This window comes from Bacillus rossius, chromosome 15, assembly GCF_032445375.1.
Source record: "Bacillus rossius redtenbacheri isolate Brsri chromosome 15, Brsri_v3, whole genome shotgun sequence".
Classification (NCBI taxonomy): Eukaryota; Metazoa; Arthropoda; class Insecta; order Phasmatodea; family Bacillidae; genus Bacillus; species Bacillus rossius.
Window position 1 is genome coordinate 13104057 of NC_086342.1, and position 25149 is coordinate 13129205.

The following is a 25149-nucleotide window of genomic DNA, read 5'->3' on the forward strand; positions in this document are numbered from 1 at the left end:
TGCTGGAACATGCTTGCCATTCTTATTTGCTTCGGAACGAAGCTGATGTATTGACATAGATTGTCTCTGATTGACATTCACATTGCCAGGTGGCTGATGGAGCAAGTGGTTCTCATGAACTAGTGAAGGTGTCGCAACAGCATTTGTCTAGATGTTCGGAGTGTGAATATAATTTTTGTGAGCTATGTATACCGATGCGAGCTCTTATTTAGTCGAATTTAGGAGGTACAAATCGCGGAAAGGTAAGATTTGATTACGGAAAATATTACTGTATTCGAAGGTGTCGCATTTAACCATTAACCTTTTTTTAACTTGTCATTACACAGATGAGATTGTTTATTATGATTAACGGAAGAATCAACTATGGGGCGTGCATGTCATAAAAATCTGTGGTTCAAGCGGCTCTTGAAATTTTACAACAGTGACGTAGCAATCGCTGACTGAAGTAAACATTAAAGTTATTTTCATAATTCATACCTAACCTTAATTGTTTTGAGCTAGGCATGCTGTTTTTGTTTATATTTAATTAGGTTGTTTGATTAGAGTGCGAACCATGTTTTAATTTTCAGCTTACCCTTGCTGTTCGAGGGTCCCCACAAAAGGAGAAAGAATACCAGTCGATAATCCTATCTCTTGTTTTTTGTGAGTACCTTTTCTAGTTCTGCTGCAGTTCTCAAAAAAAAAGTGCCTGCGGTATGGAAGCATCTGGGGTGAACTGCATGGAGGTTAGCGGATTGTGGTGGAAATGGTTCTTGTTTGCTTTATTTTGTTCTGTATTGCATTATCCTATGTCTTTTTTTACAGCCTTGTTGATGCTGATGTTTATGTGGCTCTCAAAAGTAATAGAGTATGGGAACAAGTATTTCATAAACTGTCGATTAAGCATATTTTTTTTTTGTTTCTGCGGTGGCTACTTTGTGGGTTTTGCGATTTTGCGATTGCTTCCAGACTATTGTCGAAACTGATTCAATGTTACCATTCATGTAAGAACTGTTGCTTATCTGAGATAACACGTCTATTTACAATCTCTAGAATGGCACGGTTGGTAGTAAGTTGTTCATACGCTACAACAATCTTATGTTAGTAGCAAATTTTTTGTACTGCACAACAACTTGATGTGTTTACCTTTAATAGCCAATCAATTTAAAACCCAACTCTAGCCTATCTAACCATTCACATCTTTTCAACTGGCTTATTTTTTTTTTACCTGCAAGAATTCACTTAAATTTGGTTTTGTGCCTTTTAATACTGATTATTATACTATAGGTTTTAAAAACTTTTTTTTTTTCGTGTAACCAAATGTAAGTTGATGAAATGACAACTTGTATTTGGTCTATTTTTTTATTCATTGATGATCATCTGAACAGTAATTTAACAAACACAATATTAGTCTTAAAATAAACTGTAAATATAGTTAGAATCAACTTATTTTTAAATATGCCAGAGAGGTTTTTTTAGTACCGGTACTACTGATATTTAATCCTCATGAAAATAATTAATAATTTATACTGGATTCTGGAAAAAAAAAATTCTTTGTAGTGTAGAGAATTCTGAAGTCCGACAGAATTCTAGAGTAAAAGCCTTAAAAATTAGAAACTATTGAGGAGAAATTATAATATATAACAAATTATTTGCAAAGATTTCAATAATTTTCCAAAATTATATGGCCATATTTTATTTAACAAGTTGTTAGATATCTACTTAACAAATTTCAGTAGCAGTAAAAGAGGTGTCTGGGTAGAATGATTGTACCTATACCTATAGTGTCTTGTTATGTGAACATCATGTAATAACAATAATTAGTCAATTGAAACGTAAAGTTCCAACATAATTAACAGATGTCACTGACACAGCACTTAAATATGAACCACTGTATCACATATAAATTACTTAGTAGGTAGCCTAGTTATAAAAGTTTCGATTGACTTACATATGCATAATTTAAGATTATTCACTCTAATTTGGACTTGTAGTTTGAATTTTTTTTAAATTTGTGGTTAAAAAAAGTATAATCTGCCAAAAAACCTAATTTTTTTTGTATGTTGGTAGCTAGCACCATTTAAATTTTGTTAAAGCCCATTATAGCTGACAGAAAACCCAAATTCTATCAGTAACTAAGTTAAGAAGTTTGTTGTGTAGTTTCAGAAAATTTTAAATATATATTAAACTGTAGTTACAAAATTGTAATTTTTTTTTTTTACTACACTTAAATCAAATTTTTATCCAGTTAAGTTTCAATGTAGCTACCGTCAATAAATTTTAAATACCATGTTAGGAAAGAAAAAATCTTCTTGAAGCAGTATTATTTTGCCTCTTAAATTTATATTTTTTTGGTAATTTATGGTTTGCCTTAAGCTTATCGTAGACATTAATCTCTTCCCCCTTCTGCCCTAATATTTTCTAAATTTTTATTACTGAAATCATTGACAACTAGCATTTATTTGCAGTTGATATTTTTAGTTCATATCCAGTAAATGCAGTTTCGATGATTAAAATTTTGTTAAGAAGTCTGTGCTGTTGCCCATAACAGCACCAGCAAATTTTGATTTGTTGTTTTCATGCCTGCATATTTTATTACTTTTGGGACCACTTGTGAATGCGTTAGGTTTACATGTCTGCAAATGTTTGCTTGCCATGGAAGATTGTTTGTGGAAGTCTTGTGCCCATCTTGTCTTCATCTGTTCTTCACAGTAACCTAGCTAATCATATTTTCATTTATTCACATCGCTCATGAAAGGTATCTTTTTAACATCCCATTAACATGCAAGTGTTTGCACACCACCTACTGTTCTATGGACTTTTTCCCATTACAGTTAATCTTTCCAACTTCCAACTCACATAAAATGGTTGAGAGGTGGCAATGTTTATAATGGTTATTGGCTGGAATGACATGTACCAAAATACATAGTTGTAAGTAAATTTGTTTAGAAGTGTTTTCCTCGATATTTGTTTGTGCTGTTTCATTATGAAAATTTGCTGAAAAAATATAACCACACATTTTTCTGGAAAATGTTCCTTTTTTTTCCAATACAAAAGTATTTACACAATTTAAGATAGTTGATATACTAAGATAATGGTACAGTATTTATACGCTGTAGTCTATACATGTGTACAGTGTTTGGTATCCATAATCTATTATGAACATTTTATACCACTTGTTAAATTTTACATTAAAATTGTACAATTTTATGTTACAAGTAGTATATTAAAGTACAGGTAAAAAAAAACTTGGGTTAAAAAGTAGGTAGGTATAGAACTTAGAGTATGCCCATATGTATAGTACCTACATTTTGTCTTTCTTTACCACATAATCACTTACTTTTTTTTGGTTGTTAATGTGTATAAAGTGGTAAATACAAATATTTTATACGTTTCTTGTGAAAGTGAAACTTTTCCAGATTTCCAGATAAATTGTCGGAAAATGTTCTCAATAATTTTCTGGTATAACACATCTAGCTCTGTGTTATATGCTGTTCATACAGTATGTGTAGCCTTTTTTAATTTCTATTTTTGCTTGAAAAATAATGTATGGGGAATTCTTGGTTATCTGCGGTACCAAACACTTGAGAATTTTATACTCTCTTGTCAACTTTGGTTTCTCGAAACATGTGGTAGTCATTACCACCCTCTTCCCCCAACTCTTCCTTCCTTTTTACATCCATCTCTCTTGCACCTTTTATTCCATCTGCACATTAAGTCCCAGCAAACTCTTGCTATCTTTACAATACAGTTATGATTGTGCACATCAATTGAAGTAATTTTTTTTATTATAAATTAATTTTTTTCTTAAGATTTAGCTCTTTTCTGTTAGTTTTCAAGGATTTTTATTTGAATTATCTTTTATTTTTTCCTCTAAACCAATCTGGTTTATTGCTGTCGTTTAATTTACATACTCAACTCTTGAATATTGCTGCAGCAACATCAATGTTACATGGTGCATATCCTACAACAAAACTTGCGTGTTACTCTCTAATAACAATCCTTCTTTCATTCTTGACTTTAACTACAGTTTTTTTTGTTAATTAACAGCCACTGTGTTCACGTAGTGAAGAATGTAACTTTCTCTTTAAGTGGGAATTTGCAGAGAGTTTTACTAGACCATACAGTGTCTCGGTAGGATTGTGTCTTACTTTGTATGGGTTTGTTGTTTGTGTAAAAAAATTTTAGTTATTGAAGACTAGCTGAATTTTATTAGAAAGTGGATACCGGTACATACTACTAGGTTTCAGTTATTTAACTCAAATTGATAGTTTTGCTTACACAGCTGCACCATATGTTTATTTTTTTTCCAAATGTTCTAAACCCAATAGAATAAGGTAATGTCACTGTTGTATTTAGGACTATTTATAATCTGCTACAAAGTTTTTTTTTATATAAAAATCCACCACAATTTCTGTAATATAGATGGTGCAGTTCCTTTTCTAGGCCAAAGATCTTCGTATTGCAGAGTAGTCAAGTCGGCTGTTATAAAATGCCATAATATACCAATGTGCTGATGTTTAGTGATAGTATTAAAAATGTGGAGTTATCAGACAATGGTAAGGCACCAGTAATTTCTAATACCAATTCATCAAATGTGCAAGATGTGGAGATTAATGTGATAGTTCTCAGTTAGGAAACTGACATTCTGCAGACGGTCCTGAGATTTTTATCATTCATTGGGAACAGCTTGCGTTTATTTTTGACGAGTGCAGGCTCGGCATTGCTTTTCTGCAGTCAAACCTGTGAGGTGGTGCAAAAATAAACCAATAATTTTACTCGGCATTAGTCTGGCTTCGGTTCGGCCATCCTTACTTTGGTTTTTGGTCTCCCGAAATCAATTGTTTCAAATTCAGTAGGGTGGTTCCTCACGAACCCATGGCCGGTTTCTTCCCCAAAGTCCATTCGATGAATGTGGTGCATGTCTGTCACTGATGACATTTCATCCATTATATTTTAAGCTGTATAGCAGTTCAACTTCATTTTCGTGGGCCAGGTATAATTTTTTTAAATTTAGTACCAGACAATATGAATTACTATTAAATTACAATATTTTTTTATATTTCTAATTATTCTTTACATTAACCAGTAAATAATGCAACATGTGACATTTGATGAGACTGGAAATATTTATCTCAAAAATAGTATTAATAAAAAAATTAAAAAAAAATAAACTTTTAAGTATGGGCCAGTTAATTCTTCTAATAAAATTAAATCATTAAAATTCAAAGGATTTTAAATGAGAGAAAAATGATTGGAAGAAAAATATTAGAAGAAATAAAGTAAATTAAAAAAATTCAACACTGATAACCTTCAAAGTTTACTAGGTCAATTTTTTTTTCACACCTATCTTGTTACCATTCACCAATATATTATACTTTTAACATGTAATTATATAAATAAAATTACAATACGTATTGATTCTGGAAACTTAGTTTGTGAAACATTTATTTTTCATTTATTTTATTTTTTCTTTGACACTTATATTCGGATTTGAGGGATTATATTAGAGGTAGGCTACTCTATGGGATTCAAATTCGAGAAATTTTGGATTTTACCCATCACAACTGTTAATCCAAGAAGGCCATGAAAGAATGTAATGCTTACAAATATATAAATATAGTTTTCAATATTTTGTGAGAATATCATGCAATCATTACAGTGTCTGCTGACCACTTAGTCTACATACACATGTAAACAAAGACGGTTAATACACAAAAGATGTGAGAATAATTTTTTTTTGGTTGAAAGATAGTTTAGGGTGGGCCATGCGAAACAAGCGGGTCAGACACAACTGGTAGGCCGCCGGTAGGTCGTCACTGGTTTAGAGAGCAATTAGTATGAATGTTTGTACCGTGCTATACTATTACGGTTTTACCAGTGAATTGGGACAGAGTGGCCGAGTGATAAACCACCTGCCTCTCAACGAAGGTGATGGCCAGGTCTGATTCCTGGCGGTGTCGAACCCATGATGCATCGCGGGTTGGGTGAACGTAGTGGATTTTGCAGAGATCTGGGTAGTTTTCTCGGGGTGCTTCCTTTCGAACCCGGCCCTGCATCATGTGTTTAGAAGAGTATCCTTTCCTTCTTCCCGTTAACTTCCCCTCTCTGATATAGTCACGGTTGCTGAGGGGGCTGCAGTTTTCCAGCGTTAACAAAAATTCAGATTGCATGAGGGGAACAGTAGGTACGTGATGGGGGAATCGGTAGAGGTGGAGATGGCAGGGGAGAGGTAGAAATGACTCTGCATACTTGCGCACTTGCGCAATAGCATAATTTACGCTTACAAACTTGCATATATATATATGTATATATATACATACATACATATATACATATATATATACATACATATATACATATATACACACACACACACACATATATATATATATATATATATATATATATATATATATATATATATATATATATATATATATATATATATACATACATACATACATACATATATATTATCTGCGACCTTGGCCAAAGACAATGGTGTTTCCTATACCTAACAATATAATCAAGAATTGTCACTTCTGTCGTGTGTGGACTACACCCATTCACCCTTTTTTAATGCTCCTAATTAATGTCCAGAATGCTAACGAAGGTGTCGACCATGCACACGTGGCTTACCGTGACATTAGTATCTTGATTACATGACACAGTTTATCAAATTGTAGTATTATAGTATTTGCTGGTCAGTTAATTCAAATGCCCTCAAAGTTGTTGACCGAGAGGGGGGTTAAACCGTTGTTGGCTTGTCCCACCTCGGTGCACCGCCTGACGAGAGGGGAAACCGTAGTTCCAGGTTGGACTTGTGCCAGAACCACATTCCACATTCCATCACCGCGCCGCCGGTCTTCCAAGGTTGGCTGGGCATGCGTGCGGCGAGGGCGGTGGACCGTGCTTCATGCATGACACACCTCGTGGGGGGTGGGGAGGGGGGGGGGGGGTCTGGGCCACGGACCATGTCGGAACAGATGTTGTAGTACCTGCCCGAACACCAGTCCTGCTGGTTCTTTTTTTTTTTTTTTATATGTTACAGTTTCTGGTCTTTTAAACTTTCTGCTACCGCCCATTCATAATGCCAGCAACTATATAACTTTAACTTTTTTGGTAGTTAACGGATTATTTTAACAGCTTATTGAAGACTTGCTTAATGCATAATATATTTAATTTTCTAGGAGTGGCCTACTGTTGCAAAAAAGTTGATAAAATGGAAAAAAAAATAATTGTTGTTTTCCTGAGAATGGCTGGATTATTGCTATTAATTGCAACTTCTTTACTAAAGCGTTTGACCCGTTCAGTTATCTTTCAATCATGATTTGTATGATTTCCAGATATCTGGCTTTCTTTTTGAGGGGGTGTTTGGGGACATTTGTAAAGTAAAGTTTTTTTTACGGTCAATTCCTTTTCTTTTTTTGCATCTAACTGTTAGTCTCATGCTTGTACGTAAAACAAGATTTTGCGAGACATTTTTTTAGTGTTTTGCGTTTCGTGAGTGAGGACATTCTGCCATGTCTTACAGAAGCTGTCTCTTAATGAAACAGTTCTGTAGTTTTACTGTAAAAAAATTTTGTTCTCTGGGTGTGTCAGTCATCACTAAAATTATTGCAAGTACAGTTTTTTCACGACACTGAAGAATCCGTTAGAACATTGTAACCATGGCAATGTTTAGGAGGGAAAAAAATTTATTCTGGTTTATTTTTTAATAGAAATATTTTCAGTATTGGTCAGCAAATGAATTGAAAAAGATTTGAAGTCGAGGAATTATGCTTGTGGGTTTAGCTGGACACTTTTTAAAAAATTTTTTTTTATCAAGGATCTTCATTGTCCTGAAATCATAGTTCAGTAAAACTTGGGACTAAAATATTTGTGTTTCTATTTGGGAGAGAAAGCATAAATATGAGTCGCCTCCTGTTTGAGCCGAGAGCTGATGTGCTGTTACCAACGCAGTCTCCCGCCTGGGTCTGTCCAGAACCAGCCTCCGGTGTTGGCCCCCTGCTGTACAGGCAGTGCATGCTCGTGCTACTAAGAAGGCGATACTGTTAGACATGCAGCGTCACTGTTGGGTGCCAAGTCATGGCGGCGTGGCCCTGTTGGCCTCTTTGACTTTCTCGAAACTGTCACAGCCAGGGATGCACCCAGGATGTGAAGCTTAGAGGCAGGAATCAATTCATTAGCATTTTATACTTCGTATTTATTAATTAAGAACTGTGGTATTTTAAGCTGTACTAATTTATATAATTAATATAATATGCATAAATATATTTTGTATATTATATGGTAAATATGATAATTTAATAACAATGATAAAACTAATTACATATACCTAACAATAAATAAAAATTATAAATATATACAGATAGAAGCACAATGACTCACTTATTATTATGGCAATGTCTATTGCATTGTTGTATTTGTGAATATTTATTTGACTGAAAATCTTCACAATGTGTTTTGCCCGTGCAATGCCAGATAATTCAGCTAATATATGAATAAAATTATAAATATATAAATAAAATATGTATATTATATATAGTATAAAAATTATTAGATATTCTAATTATATGTTACATATATATTTAAATTCAATTTCTTCTTCTGTATTCTATATTATTCATTATATACTGTATATAGTATATGTAATATATAATATATGTACCATTGTATTTCATTTCAGTTCATTGTCAAGCTTACAAGATAATGAAATTTCTATAAAAAAACTTATTGCATTTCTAAACATGTATCATTGAAGATAATAGATATGCATATCAAGTATAAAAAATTTGTGTGTTTGGTAGAGTACCCTTTCCCTGTTCCCATTAACTTCCCCTCCTCTCTCATATAGTCATGGTTTGAGACTATATATTGTCTTTTATTTAATTTTCTCTTTTTAATGTTTCTGAATGATGCTCAAATGCTAACGAGGGTGCTATCGAGGACCAACACACAGCCTACTATAATAATAGTAATAATAATAATAATAATAATATATTGATTATATAACATTATTTATCATTTTGAAGTAGCAATGGCATTTGTAGTTAATAATTATTTTTATTTGCTGAACAGTTAATCATAACCTAAGTATTTCTTTCTCCGCCGTATAAGTATTATATAAGTATACTATATTTTAAGTATTTTTTTTATTGAATTAAAGGGAATTTTTGGCATGTTATCAACTGTCACTGGTCTGAATTTCCAGTATTTAAACTTTAAACTTTACATATATATAATATCAAAATTGCCAGAATTAATTTTTGGAACCCATGGAAAACCAAAATGAAGATGGCTGGATTGTGACTAAAGCCTGGGTCCTCCTAATATGGAGTTGTACATGTGTCAAATTATGGGCAGGGCCATCATGAAACTACAGGGAATATAATTTTATCAAGCCCCTTATCTATTATTTAATGTATTGAAAACGTGATCTGGGCATACCACATAACTAGACAAGATTTTATGGTTTTATTTTGTCCAATTTTTTTTTTTAAAACTGAGGATTTCGATGTTATTGTTTTTAATTTTATAATAGCTGTTTTGTAATATTTACTCAACCAAAATAGTGGTAAAATTTATATCCTATATTTTTACAATAAAATAATTTGTAATAAATTGTTTTACACAGGTACATTCAAAATAAAAATAAATTTGCAAGAATTAATGGTTTACAATTGATTCAATAAAGTATGCACAGTAAAACAAATTAAATTAATTTTTCTGATCCATGCACTTTGGTACAATTTCTTGTCCGGAAATGACATTCCTTGAATTTCAAACATTAAAAGATTGATTTTATGATTTGAATGAAGTTTTGGTTAAATGCTACTTAATTCCATGATATAACTTACATTTCAGCACTATAGTTTATTAACTTGCATTTCAGTGATATTCAGTGTTTTGATGTGCTTTTCAGTTTTACTTCGGTTTTATCGCAATTTGCAGTGTAATATTGTCTCTACACATAACTTGTAAGGTTTCCTATGAACTCTATTAACAATAATACTTAAAATTTCCACTCTATCAGGGTGAACCGGAGCTTTAAAAAAATGTCGGAACTCAACTGGGCCCCCGCTGGAGCTTAGGTCCTAGGGATTTTGCCCCTCCTTCTCCCCACGACTGCCGTGATCAGGGGCAGCAAAGTATTACTTAAAAAAAAATTTTAGGTTGCTATTTTTAAGTACCTGGAAATAAGGACATGATTTCGGTTTCCACATTTTTGAAAAATATTTTAACTTCTGCTAGAAGTTAGGAATTTTTATATTCGTCACCCAATGTTTAGTTAGAAAAATGAAAAGAAAAAAAATAAATTTTCGTGGAGTACACTATTTTGTATATCCTTTGGACACCCAGGACTGAGGATTCTCTGTGTCTAAAGCCTTTTGCTAACTTGCATTATGTTTTTTGTAACCTCTCTTCAGTTTATAGTCTCATATTAAATATGAATCAGTTGGCGACTCCACTTAAATATTGGAAATCATCTCGAAGAAATGTTTGAAGCTATCCTAACATAAAAAAAAAAAAATACTATATATGTACCAGATTAAAAGAAAAATTTTTTTTCCAGAGTATTTAAGTTTTTCATGAGCACGTCAGCTACGAAGGGTCAGTTGAAACGTGCGAGGGGTGCGCCGGTCAATCGGAGAGGCAATTGAACGGCGGCCGCCCTCTTTTTGCAGGCTGGCCGCTCGTCCCGACGCCGGAGCTATATGGGCCAATGTGTGTCATGTAAGGCCGGCAAGCACGCTCGCTTCTACACCACCTCGTCGAGGTCGGGTTCCCGCAGGGCACTCACCAAGATGGAGGCCACCCTGCACCAGGTGAGTGTCGTCCGTCCCCCCCCCCCCCCCCAACCCAGGGCCGGTGCAAGGTAAATTGGCGCCCTAGGCGAAAAATCTAAATTGCCCCTCCCCCCCCCCCCACCCGGCCGGACACCCCAAAAAAAAAATTTCCTTGCCTAAAAATACATCATGTAAGCCTAATATTTTGTCTATCAAATGTAAGCAGGTTTGTGTTTTTTTTTTTTTTTACTTTTTTACTTATTACAAATCATAAACAGGTCACCGTGGACTTCAAATAATTACTTATATCAATTTAAACATTCCAAACTGTTACAAAAATCCATTTTCATCTAGTTTCAATAATCGTTAAACATGTTGTATCAGCTGTTGTGTGTCGTGCTGCGCCGCCCCCCAGCTATACTTGGCGCCCTGGGCGGTTGCCTGGTTCGCCCTGTGTGGACGCGCCGTCCCTGCCCCTCCCCTCCTTCCCCCTCCCCTTGCCGACAGTCTCGTCCTGCTGTGGTCCGCAGGGTGTCCACGGTTAGTACTTACGTACTGGATCTGGTACTATCATAACTTTATTAGTGGTTTAGTACAGATCTAGTACATTTTTCTTTAATGTAATAATTTTATTGTAACTCCGATATGTTTTATTATAAATCGTAATTATTTTTAAAAAAACTATGGAATGTATGTGTGTGTGTGGTGTGATATTTAAGTTCGAGCATCGCAATGTCATAATAACTTCCTAAATTGTTAAAAACCGTAACAAATTATAATTTAGTACTTTTTTTTTTCTGATCTAGTACTTTTTTTTTTCTCTCGCCTTTGGTACGAAATATTTTTTCCCCTCGTGGACACCCTGGCTGGTCCGTTCAGCCGAGAGGATAGGGCGAAACTTGTGTGTCGCACACTTGATGCACTGGAAGGCTCTGCGAATCCCGCTTCGTTATTCAGTGCTGACGTGTAACATTCCTCGTTTTGAAGATAAATCATTAATTTTTTGTTTCACCATTAGTTTTCACCTAAAGGAGACCTGAAGGGATCAGAGAATTGAAAGTTACTGTAACTAAATGCAATGTTGTTAATTACTTAATTAGCATTGTTTTGTCAGCCAAGTTGATTTTTATTCATTTAGTATTAGATAGAATCGAAAAGAAAAAGGGAGGGGTAAGTAATAGCAGGATCATGTATTATAAGTAATATTTCAAAAATGCATTAAGAAGTTAAATGCAAAAAGGAAGTAAGAAAGATATTTGAACCATAGTCAATGTACTACGGAATGTATTGTGTGGTTTTATTTTATTTCTTACGCTTTCGTAACTGTAAATAGTTGCGTGTTATCTGGTTACTAAACCAGTTTTTAAATATGTATAGCTATCTGTGATGTGGCCAGGATACATTCATGTGCAAAACTTCACAGAACATATCTTAAGGAATTTTTGGTATTGTAGTTACATGTCAATTAATGTATAGATGAATTTTTGTTTGTCCTTGATTATACATAATGTAGCAGTTTGGTATAGTAAACTCATTAAAATTAATTCTTGGCATACTGTCAAAAAATATCCCTCCTATGTAATAAAATCCTGGTTACATCATTAGTAGTAATGGTATTATACTTGATTATATTATTCATTAACTTCTCTAACAACTCTTTGTTATCCTAACTTCTTCCTTATGTTTTCTTTAGTTTCAGTTGAATAATTTATACAATCAGTTGTAAAGGAGATAGTTCATACATTCTGTGGTGGCTTATCAGATCCACTTAAAGAAATAAAATCGTCATGGGAAAATGTATTTCAATGAGTATTTTTAATCATAAAATGATATCATACATTGTCACCAATAATTTGAACTGCCTAAAGCAATAAAGGATTTGAAAAACACACTCATTTCTGCTGACTGGCAGAACTGTGTGTGGTATAGTGCATAACACTCGTCAATTAGCATTTCCTAATTGGCTTCTCTTTGTCAGGCAGGGATCGTTAACTCTCTTGACAATTAGACGTGAAGTGTTTTTGCCTGTACATAACAGTTGAGCGTGAAGCTTGTACAAAACAGTGTCAATTCTTTGTACCTTAAGGCTATGCCTCGCATGCCGAATTGTTTATTTCATTTTCCTGTCGTTGCTTTTTAGTTCAGTGAACAATCTGTAATTATATTCTGAGAGCTCTTTTGCATATTTATTGTTGGGTTACAACTTTTTGTACCAGATATTTACTATTAATGACATTATTTTATAGCTGTTAAACATAATGTTTAGTAAACATATGTTGAAAATATTTGTGACAAAACATATGTTAGAGCACTGTTAAGATAAATTTACAGGAGAGATAATTAAAAGAAGAAAAAAAAACCACCATGGTTTGACACTGAGTCTTAAGTTAGGATTTACAACCCACTTACACAGAAAAAAATTTTTTTGTACTTTTACAAAAGATTCCTTGGAAACCAGTGGCCAATAAATATTTTGTAACACTACAAGAAAGATACTGTAACTTTGTTGAACACAAGGGTGTAGTTATTTTTGTGCATATGAAATAACATTTTTACAGATCTTATGAAAATTGGTGTTTATTTTATATTTTAATTCATGTTTCATTCAAACATATGTTTTTCTTAACTATAGAAAATATAATCAAATATTCAATAATAGGCCTTTATTTTGTTTTATTATGCTTATTAATGTGCATACAGGGCCGGCGTGTCCATATAGGCGAACTAGGCAACCACCCAGGGCGGCAAGTAGCTGGGGGCGGCGCAGCACGACACATAACAGCTCATATAATATGTTTAACGTTGAAACTAGATGAAAATGGATTTTTGTAACAGTTTGGAATGTTTATATTGATGTAAGTAATTATTTAAAGTCCACTGTGACCTGTTTATGAATTATAATTAGTAAAAAAGTAAAAAAATAAGCCTGCTTACATTTGATTGTTGACAAAATCTTAGGCTTACATGATGTATTTTGAGGCAAGGAAATTTTTTTTTGGGGTTTCTGGTGGGAGGGGGGGGGGGGTTAAGGTTTTTCGCCTAGGGCGCCAATTTAACTTGTACCGGCCCTGTGTGCATAGTTAATACTGGAAAGATATTCACGTGAAGGGTTTACAAATAACGGTTTACTCTAGGTTCTGGGACAACATACAGCATAAATTCATGGGTAAGAATCCAAACCCAGTATTAGTGCAAACACTATTTTGTGGCGACATAGTTGTTTTCATGTAAATGTACAAATTTACAAATATCTGTAATCTTACATTTACAAAAAAAATTACAGTGTACGCACAAATTGAAGTCATGACAAGCAAAATAAATTCTTGCTTTCGGTTGAATGGCTAGATCACTTTTTGCCCATGGAGGTGATATTGGGCTCGACCTTCGCCGGGGTAAACTTGATTTTCCACATTCCGTCGCTGTTACGTCTCGCCGTTTCACTTCTCTTCCATGTCTGGTGACTTGAATGTTGATGAGACTTTAGCCCTAATCAATTTATTCAAACAAGAACTGTAACGACATAATCTGAAATATCGCGTGTATCAGCGTTTCCTACAATAAATCTCACTCTTGTACTAATGAGGTAAACCTTTTGTAAAGTAACTGAAACATGTTTATTTTTTGATGATCGAGTGGTCTGCGAATCAGTGTAATTTGTACAGTAATTTAATGTATGTATTTTCTCGTTGCAGTATTTTAATTTTGTAGAAGGTACAAATTTGACTTTTATTTTACCCATAAGGCCCGTTCCACGCGGCAAAGGAGACGGATCTCACGTAACAGTGGCTACAGTAGCACGGAGACGGATCTCACGTAACAGTGCCTACAGTAGCACGGAGACGGACCCGTACGTATTAGCTCGGCAATGCTGAGCTGTTTACGTTTCTCCGTGCGGCCAACAAAAGCAGAGTACTTGGCTGCAATGGTGGCCGTATTTGTTTAAGTTCATTAATATTTAAAAAAAAATTGTTCGAAGAACAATCATTACTTTGTCGTTTATTTTTATTATATATATAAATTCTGCCTGTGCTATGATCTCCAAGTATAATATTTTTAAAAAAAAATAATTAAATTATTTTGCAACCTTGAAATGCAATCTCATTGGTTGCCATTTGTTACGTTTGCGTTCGTTGTTTCGAGTTTACGAAATATTAGTTTAATTTTTAATAAAAAATATGCTTCGAAATTATAACCCGGGCGGAATTAAACGTAAAATAAACTACAAAGTAATACTAGAACACTAGATATTCTTGTACGTGAAACCATCTGTAAAGTATTTAGAACATTAACATACATGGCTACCACGGTAGTCAAGTACTCGGCTTCTATTGGCCGCACGGAACAACGTAAACGGAAGAGCTCAGCATCGCCGAGCTAATCCGTACGGGTGCGGCGTCTCCGTCTGCACGCTACTGTAGAAACTCTTGTTACGTTAGATCAGTTTCCTTGTCATTGCAGAACGGGCGTAAGAGGTAAGAGTGTTAAAAGGAAACACGCTTTGGTAGCACGATGAAAGTTGAACCGGGGGTTTGTCGTCGGATTCTTCCGTAAAACCGTCGTGTGGCAGCGGGCAGCTAACGAAAGCTGCGGGGTTTTCTTTTCACGCGACCCTGACCCACCATCGATCCGGTAACTCTTTTTTTTTGTTTTTTTTGGGCTCCCAGTCTGAGGATACTAGAAGCATTATGACGCTTCCTCATGGAGTATTGTGACGTCAGTCTGTACAGTAACTGGGGCGAGCATGTTTCTCCAGCACATTCCACCACCGCAGTGCCGTAAACAGGGTTGTGTGAATGATGAAGGGGGGGGGGGGGGGGGTGGTGGTTCAAGTTTAACCATTGTACCGTTTATTTTTGAGTAAGTTCCATTAATTTTAATTTAAAAGAAAATTATTCTTCCACTGAAATATCGGGGAATAGTAGACTTTTCGAACTCAGGTGTTCACACATAGAATTTTAAGTAATGGTTTTGCTTGATAAAATAAAACTGAACACTTTATATTTTACTTTTTTTTTAAAACATATTCATGATTTTAAAAAGTCGTAAAATTTTAATAATTAACTTTTGACTCGGTGAAATTTGTATGAAAGACATGATTAACCGGCACTAATTGTAGACTACTTAGAAAACAGTTCCTGCCGCTTCTGTGCATGAGGCATGTCCGGCTATGAAGGGGAATTTTCAAAACGATCCATCGTTGGGACAGATTCTCCAACGTGCATGTAAGGGGAAAAGTAATAAAATGGGTAATACTTTCATTTGATTTGTGTTTCATATTATCATTAATAACTTTTTCTCATGCTTTATATACGATACTTATTTGATACGCCCGCGTAAATACAGTGTTTGCCGCGTTAGCATCCCTCTCGTAACGATGGAAACTTTGAAATAAATAATAATACCGCAGAAATTTGAGTATTTCGGTTAAAAGTGAAATATCTCCCTGCTGCTAAATTATTTTTGTTCGTATTTATGGAGAAATAGGTAAAATATTTCTGTAATTTTAAAATTAGAGAATAAGTACATATAATTGAAAAGTTTTTATACCGGTGTTTGAGTTTATGAATTATTTTTACAGATAGTACAGTGAAAACATGGCGGTTCGATAACTTCGTCCCCTGTGTCAACCTATACTGCGCATTATGAACCGGCCTTTATTGTCCTTTCAATATAGGGCATCGATTTTTGTCTGATCAGGAAAGCACATTTCACGCGACGAGATAGCGGCAACGGCGGCCGCTCGTTATCAGTTTTAGGAAATCCGTTGGTTGTATCTGCGGTAAAAGTTTGATAATCAAACCAGAAGTAAGTTATTGTCAAAATATGTACTCGAAATGACTTTCTCATTCATTTTTACTCCCATCACAATTATACTGTGTATATATATATGTGTATATAATATATATATATTTATTTATTTATTTATATATAATATGTGTGTGTGTATAATACACCTATGTATAAAACCGAGAGATGAGTGAGTGTTCGACCTTCAAGGCAAGTACACAAATCGAGATTTTAAGAAACCATAAAATAGCGGTCTATTAGCGCTAGCGCTATTATTACTGTTGGTCCTTCCCAAAAAAAAATATTTTCATTCAATTCTAAACGCTAATAGTTTAACAGGGGAAACTATTAGTAGCAGCTAACCATTATCAAATTCAGGCATCCCACTAAATTATATACAGTTCAGTGAAGCTACGTTTTGGGAAATTTAAAGATATAAAATCGTTATGGCAAAAAAAACCTGTAGATTCCTCTCTCCCCTATAACTTCAGTTTGGAAAGCACAGAAAAAAAGAAATATCCGTACTTTTCATTCATTTGGAAACCATTTGTCAAGAAATAGTTTGTATCACTACAAGAAAGATGTAAAGGTAGAAACACACAGCTATGGTTTTTTATTGAATATATTAAATAAGCGTTTCGAGATAATACTGAGTATTTCTTACTTTAATTTGCGCATACTTTTATATTTTAATGGAATTTTAATTCAAGCGTATTTTTTTAAATATTGGAAAAATAATAATCGAATATTCAACAATTTGACTTTATTTTGCGCGCATTTAATACTGGAAAGCTATTCAGTGGACGGTTTAAAATACCTTTAACTATTGGAGGTACTGGGACAACACAAAGCATAAATGAAGTGTTACTGCGAACACTACTGTAGTGGTACAGTTAGTTGTTTTCATGTAAATGTTCACACACCTGTAAATTTTACGTGAATATTTATGTTCGATTTACGAAAAAAATAATTTAAAGTGTGTTTGCTTGTCGGAATAGCACGAGCCTACTGTGTTGTTTCGAACCAACTTCCTCGTATCTCTCTCCCCTTCCCCCTTGTCTATATCCTCTCCCATCATGGCCGGCTGCCTCCTGTGACTGCTGCTGTAGGGGTTCCGAACAATTGGAACACGTGATTGGGCTGGCGGCGCTCGGAGTAGGAAGTTCGATTTCCTCCCGCCACCGAACTGCGCACTCCCTGGTTCGTTACCCAGGGGCGGTGCCCTGGGTTATTTACTTTTACGGATACCCTCCCCCCCTGGAAAATTTAAAATATTTAACTCTTTTCAAACAAAAAAAAAAACTTTTAAGCAAACCTGGAACTTAAATGTCTACGATGTTTTTTTTTCTTTCTAATTTTTTTCTTAGAAATATTGATATTCTTTCCTGATAAATTATCTTCGGGTCAGTTTTGTAAATGCTGAACGGTCAAATTCAGGTGGAATCGATTAATTATACGTAGCAATTAAATGTTCGAATGTTTATCTTATACGAAATCATGAATTGTAATTTGTATTGACCAGCACTTTTGATTTGCATGCTAATAAAAAAAAAATTTTTCTTTTCCCATTCATTTCCATATTCCAAAACGGAATACTAGATAAACACGTAACTTAAAAATGAAAAATATCGGCGCGGGGCCCGGCTTATCCTGCCTTGGAGCCGCCCCTGTCGTTACCAGCACGTCTACAAGCCGCGCAAGTCACGGAAAAGTCCCGAAATAAACTCTAACGTTGCTAGAAGTCGTGAAACTTTATGGCCCAGCAGCATTTGGCTAGCTTCCATCTATTTTTTTTTTTGTCGCCTCACCGCCAGTTTTTAGTTGCACATTAAATATAAATGGTTGGAGACTGACCACTTCTTAAAGGTTGGAATTATAATAGCCCGTTGACTCCGTCCTTCCGTCTCTTTTTCCTCCGTTAACGCCACGCATACAGTCAAGCGATTTACAACTTTACTGCATCCGTCCGTCGGAATATTTCCCCAAATAAGTGCTGCCAATAGTTTTTTTTCTCTCTGAGATTCATAAATGTGTTTGATATATGTCGTGTTTATTAACGTATTGTATTCGCATTTCCTCGGAAACATTCAGAATCGTGATGAATTGACTTTTACCTCCCGCAATTATTTTAATGAAATATTACGACGGCGACAAGTTCCGCGGTGTTGGTGGACATTTGTTCGATTAAAAACCACCCGGACGCTCTGTTTTCCATCTTCAATACTTACTATATTTTATAATTTATAACTTTAAAAAAAATTATTCTGAACCGATATCAAAGGCGTGTACCAACCTGCCTTGGCGGGATACACTTCAGACCATGAGTCATGTTGTTCTCCATGTCGGTATTTAGTCGAGTGCACGCCGGAAAGGATAGTCTGCAGAACAAGAGGATGAAAGACACAGCCAAACCCGAACAGTTCCAAAGTTTACCGAAATAAAAGATTAGGTTATGTTAGGTCAGATAAACGTAATAAATAATAGTTATTTATTTTTTTTCTTTATCCCGGACGGTAGTGTTTATTTGTTGAATGGACTTGTGATAACAGCTGCTTCATGTTTTGCATAAAGTATCAAGTATCACTATACAGTTAAATTGTGTAACATGTTCTGTAATTTTTTTTTTAACTTGCATCATGTAAATATTAATGTTTGCACATACATATTTGTATGTAAAGGGAAATACATGTATAACGTGACATGTTCTATATCCCGGAGCCTTGACTCTATGTGGGATCAACGGAGCAAAAATACAAAATAAATAAATAGTTTAGGTTATGCTATCGTAACTAAAATGAAAGGTTGGTTATATTAGCGTTATTTAAAATACTCTGACCGTAAAAGATATAAATTCTTACAATTTGGTGTTGTTTTTTTTTTGTTTTTTTTTTTTTCACTAGCGATCGGCAAACTACGGAGAACTTAAGGGGGCGGTTCACAAATTGGCAACAATAATGGTGTTTTTCTTTTGAAAGTAATTCGAATGTTAATTAATTTAATAAGAAATAAAATTCATATGCTGGAAGAAAAAAACTACGTAGATTTTTAAGATGTATCATATTAATGTGATACACTCTCCCAAATCGTAGAAAAAAATGTAATGAACATGACTGTATTAGGTCCACGAAGTGACAGTAATTTATGGACGTGGAGTGCAATTTTTGCGTGATGACTCAAAAGTTTTAAACGATTATGTATACTTGCTTTTGTGTAATGAGTTAATACTAGCATTGTTGTCCAACCCAATATTTTTTAATGAATTTTTTCTTTTGGATAGTCTTACCACGGGTTACTAAACAAGCGTTTTTTGTATAATATTATCAAATTTTGTACACAATATAATACACAGTTCGTTACGCCGAGTTTATTCTTCAATTTAACATCTTGGTAATAACCTAAAGCGTTACAGACTAAAAATCGCTACACTTCCAAATCGTGTTAATGTGTGGCTGTCATCGCTGTAAATGCGTTCACAATTAAACTCGGAAGTGTGCGGAGACTCTCTCTTGTTTACTCGGTATCGGCGAACCTTCCTGGAAACATGGTTCCCGAGAAATTCAATTTCGTTCAGGACTGGTTTTATCGTCTCCGCGGAGATGAATCGTTGCGAGAACATCTGGCACGGCAGATAAATTTGGCGTCATAAAACTTGTCTTGCTTTTGACATTTCTCGAAATAATAACCACCAATGCCCGTTTCCCAACTGTCACTTGCAAAGCATCACGTGGTGTTTGTTTGCTAACACAGTGGTGAAAGGCACAATATTTTTTGGTGGAAATGGAATCGAAATGTTCATGTCAAATTACAATATATTAGTAAATTTGTACAATTACATGAAAACAACTGTGTCAACTACAAAAATAGTGTTCGCAGTATTTCTGGATTCGGATTCTTACCCGGGCATTTATCCTTTGAGTCGTCTCAGTACCTTTAATAGTTATTTGTCAACCGTTCCCTGAATAGCTTTCCAGCTCATGAATAAGCATAATAAATCCAAAATAAAGTCCAGTTATTTAATATTCGATTATATTTACATGTCTGATTCAAACTTCAATTAAAAATACTAAATCATGTGCCGAATTTGGAAGAAAAACTTTGTATTATCTCGCAAAAACTTTTATTCGTGTATGATATATGCAAAAAAAAAAAAACATAGTCATATGTTGTACAAAGTTAAAATATCTTCCGTGTAGTGTTACAAACTATTTTCTATGCAACTGATTTCTGAAAGAACCTTTTGTAAAAGTACAGACGATTATTTTCTGTGCAGGGGCGGGTACAGGATTAACTTCTGTAAAGGATGAGGGTTGGAAAAGTGCGGGGGGGGGGGGGGGGGGGGGGTTCGTACCTTTCTCCTGGAATATCGGATCTTTCGATTATCATGGATTTGATGGAATTTTTGAGCACCTATTTGGTCGGCACATCCCTAGTATTTTTTTTTTGTTTTGTGAAAAAAAAAAAATAGATGGCGGTGAGTCCCGACAGAATGATCTGCTTCCAGGGCCCGCACACGTGTGCACAATCGCCGGGTGGGTTGGAGGGGGAGGTTGAAGAGAGGGGTGGGCTTGAGGGGGAGGGGAGGGCAGACGTGGTGTGACGACACACCGGGGCCCCCGGCTGTATTGATCTCGGGCGAGTTGCAGACACTGGCCGCGGGTCGACAGCGCGGCGCCACCGTCGTTCAGCCGTCTCGCGGTCACGTGCTCTCCACTCCAACAGACTGGCAACAGGGAAACCAGGAAATGTCAGGGATTTTTTTTTTTTTTTTTTTAGTTATTTACAGAAAAATCAAAGTTACAGAGGAGATTACTATTTTTGACGTGACAACGTCTAATAAATCGATGAACGCCGCGCCGGCTGCACGCACGAAAAAGGATGACTCATTGTCCCGTTACGCTCATTGTACGCTTGCGCCGCATCTATCTCTCTTCCACTCGATTGGAACAACCACCGATTTGACTTTTTCGAGGCACATAAAACTTGAAACACTCCCATTAGTTTCCTACTTTTCCTATCATCGTCCTATCTTTAACAGAATAACGCAGATCGGAAGAAGTTAAATAGCAAACATGTATAAAAGTTATAGTTAAAATAATCTCTTCGTTAAAGTAATAAACATATTTGAATTAATGAGTGCAAATAAAAATAAATGTATCAATTAAATTGTAATTTCATTTCACTCCTTTGTATCCATACAAAATAGTGATAATTCAATAAAATGATTCAATTTTATTCATAAAAGTATGCAATATTTTCATCAATGTTTTGTTATGACGTCACGTTAAACTATCGTCCGTAAAGCGATGTTACATACAACAATTTTTTATTTTTTTATTTTTACCGGTTTCTTGTAAACTCCTCTTTCCAATACGTATCCAAGTGTTGAATGCAAGTTTTCTCCCATTCCTTATTGATCGTAAGTATATCAGCACTTCGACCACGCTCTTTGACTTCAGCGTTATGTACTATAGCGTGATGAAATAATCGAAAGTTTTTTTTGGTCAGTTTTGAATTTGAATATTTGGTAGTTATTAGCGACCGATATCATGGGTCGGGGATTTTTTTTTTTTTTTTCACCAAGCTTGGAAAATTCTGGTAATTTTTGTACAGTTTTCCTAGCCACCCTGTGGCTATTTAAGTGGGCCTATTTAGGTTTCGGTCTCACTCGCTGTGCGAGTTTTTAAATTGCTATTAAATAATTATTGGGATGATCAAAGGCTCGACGGAATGTAAGAATAAAACAATTTAAAAAAAAAAAATGTGAGTCGTTCAGTACTCGCCAGTGATGTGTAAGATGTATACCTAAGTAACGAGCAAATTCATGTGTTCTCATTTGGCCAAATACACTTATAATACAAAATGCGGACACAAAAATTTAACGTATAATACTTTTAAATACTGCCGAGCCTGATAAAATGCACACTAATTGTGTTTTCAACTAAGTTTCTCGACGCGAATCAGGCGTAGTTTCAGCACCCGCAGCTAGAATTCGCTGCCAGAGAGCAGCTACTTCGGCAATCGAATCATTTGATTATCAGACCGAAATTTAAAACTATATAATGAAAAGACCCCGTTAAAAGCTTTTTTTTTTTTTAAAAAAAATCTCTGTAAAGTCGGTTTACGGACGATAGTTTAACGTGACAACGTCATAACAAAACATTGATGAAATGATTGCATACTTTTATGAATAAAATTGAATCATTTTTATTTTAATAATAAAAGATAAATACGTGAAATTATACTAGTAATCAGATTTTTAAAATGCAAGAATAATTAACCTTTATTGCAGAAATTATTGTTGTAATAAGCAATGAAAACCACATTAACTTTTCACTTCACTTTATAAACAGTCTACGAAACAGTTCACGTGTAGATGTAAGTTGTGTGCTGCCGCTGTCTTTCTTCTCCTCGGACGCATAGGCCAATCGAGTGGAAGAGAGATATATGCGGCGCAAGCGTACAATGAGCGTAACGGGACACAGCGTAACGGAACCATGTGCGTAACGGGACACTTTTTCGTGCGTGCAGCCGGCGTTCATCGATTTATTAGACGTCACGTCAAAAAAGACTTGAAAAAATAATAAACCTCTGCTTTGGACTTGATTTTCGACAAGGTATTTATTACAATACTGCCCATCCTGTTAACATTCATTTAACTGTTATTACTATAAGTTTCCCTTTGATTTGTGAACTTTGGTTCTCGCCGTTTCACCACAGATGGCAGCACCGTGGTTACATTCTCGTTCCATTAACGAAATTACTCCTGCCAGATGCCGTTATGCCGAGAGCCTAAGGTGTTACGCGTCGGAAACCTTTCTTAAACAATTGATTACGGTTATAGAGCCAAATAAATTAGGGTAAGCACGCCCTTAAGCTGATAAGTTTTCCTAAAGACTGTGGGCCACTTCCTTCCTTCCTTCCTCGATCCTTATAGCCTTCTCTTCCTACTGTGGGGCCTCTACCCTTTTAAATAAAGGGTCGACATTAACTTTGTGCACAGAGAAAAAGATTTGTTTGAATAAAAAAAAATATTTGTTTATATATGGCGAAATAAATATTTACTTGGTGGAACAAAATATTTTGTAAGTGTAACCAAACTCGGTAAGTTACAAAAATAATTTGTTACATCTAACCAAATATACATTTTGGTTGACAAAATCATTTTGTTGGGTCAACAGAATCCTTCCTAGTTCAAAATATTTGGTCGAATTAACAAAGTATATTTATTTCGCCACATACAAAGAAATATTTTGTTGAGGGGAAACAATCCTTTCTCTCAGTGATGGGATTTCGATTGCGTTAAATTACACGGGCCCGGGTCGTCACCGGTCGAGTCACTGCCTAGCACGTGTGCTTATATAAGAACCTGAGCGCCTAGCTATCGCACGGTTTGTAAGTCCTTCTTCTCTTCGCTGTGCTTCTGTCGCGGTGGCGGCTGGCCTCTGGACGAGGCGTCCCAGCTCCTGCCTCCGCGAGAAGCCCCCTCTTAGGGCGCGGCTGCCGTACTTGATTGAGACCTCGGGTCCGCGACTGTGTTGACACACATAGTTCCTACACCCATGGGCGTCGCAACCGGGGGGGACGGGACGGGGGGTACTCGTCCTCCCCCCCCCCCCCCCCAATAATAAAAGTCTTCAATTTCGTCCCCTCCAATGATATATTTAGTTTCGTAGTTATATAAAAAATATGATTTCTGTGAAACAACCCATATGTTGCGCATGGTGCATTTAGTCCAATCGTGGTAATGTGAGCGCTGTGTTTTTACAAATTTGTTCTCTGAAAAATATTTTTTTATAAAAATAAATTGTATATTGCAACCAACTATAATTAGAATATCTAGGAAAGAAAAATTAACCTGAAAACCACCTTTTTGCACCTTCAAATCCCAAATTTTCCCGGCGGATATTCCTCAACTACTTAATCAATTGAAGTCCCCCCCCCCCCCCAAAAAAAATATATCCTTGCGACGCCCATGCCTACACCCTTGTCGCCGCGGGAGGCCTGCCTCGCGACGAAGAGCTGTCCCGCTGTGCTCGGAGCTGACGCCTCTATGACGCCTGTGTCGCACCGAGGCCCGGGTGCTTGTCCCGACAGAGTGCCGGGAAAAGGGAGGCAGAGGCTGTGCGGTGCTGGAGGTCGGGATCGCGGCCGGCGTGGTCCCCACCTTTCTCTCCAGATGCCCCCCCTCCCCTCGGGGGGTAGGGCGTGTCGCGGGGGCGGGGGGGGGGGAGGAACGGCGAGTCTTTTCGCCGCCGGCGCCTCACGACGCTGCCCTCGTGAAAGCGCGCGCTTCGCTCCGTCCGTACAGTCCGTCCCGCGCTAGCTCGTCTCCCGTCCCCCGTAGACATTGGAGGGAAAGGGGGGAAGGGGGGAGAGAAGGAAAAAAAAATTGGTTGTCTGTAAAGTCGGTTTACGGACGATAGATTAACGTGACAACGTCATAACAAAACATTGATGAAATGATTGCATACTTTTATGAACAAAATTGAATCATTTTTTATTTTAATAATAAAAGAATAAATATTTGAAATTATACTAGTAATCAGATTTTTAAAATGCAAGAATAATTAACCTTTATTGCCGAAATTGT

General features: G+C 35.8%; 1 protein-coding gene across 4 annotated transcripts in view; it reads left to right on the plus strand.

Moving 5' to 3' along the window:
- LOC134539712 (uncharacterized) overlaps positions 1 to 25149 on the plus strand; it is a 119176-nt gene continuing 94027 nt past the window's right edge. For 3 of the 4 annotated variants that reach the window (XM_063381934.1, XM_063381937.1, XM_063381938.1), the window contains exons 1-2: positions 1 to 242; positions 10671 to 10811. In XM_063381934.1, the coding sequence (XP_063238004.1) occupies positions 10701 to 10811 (111 nt within the window). In that variant the 5' untranslated portion in view covers positions 1 to 242; positions 10671 to 10700. Of the gene's footprint in view, positions 243 to 569; positions 643 to 10670; positions 10812 to 25149 lie in introns of all 4 variants that reach the window. The other variant, XM_063381935.1, reaches the window with a different exon arrangement.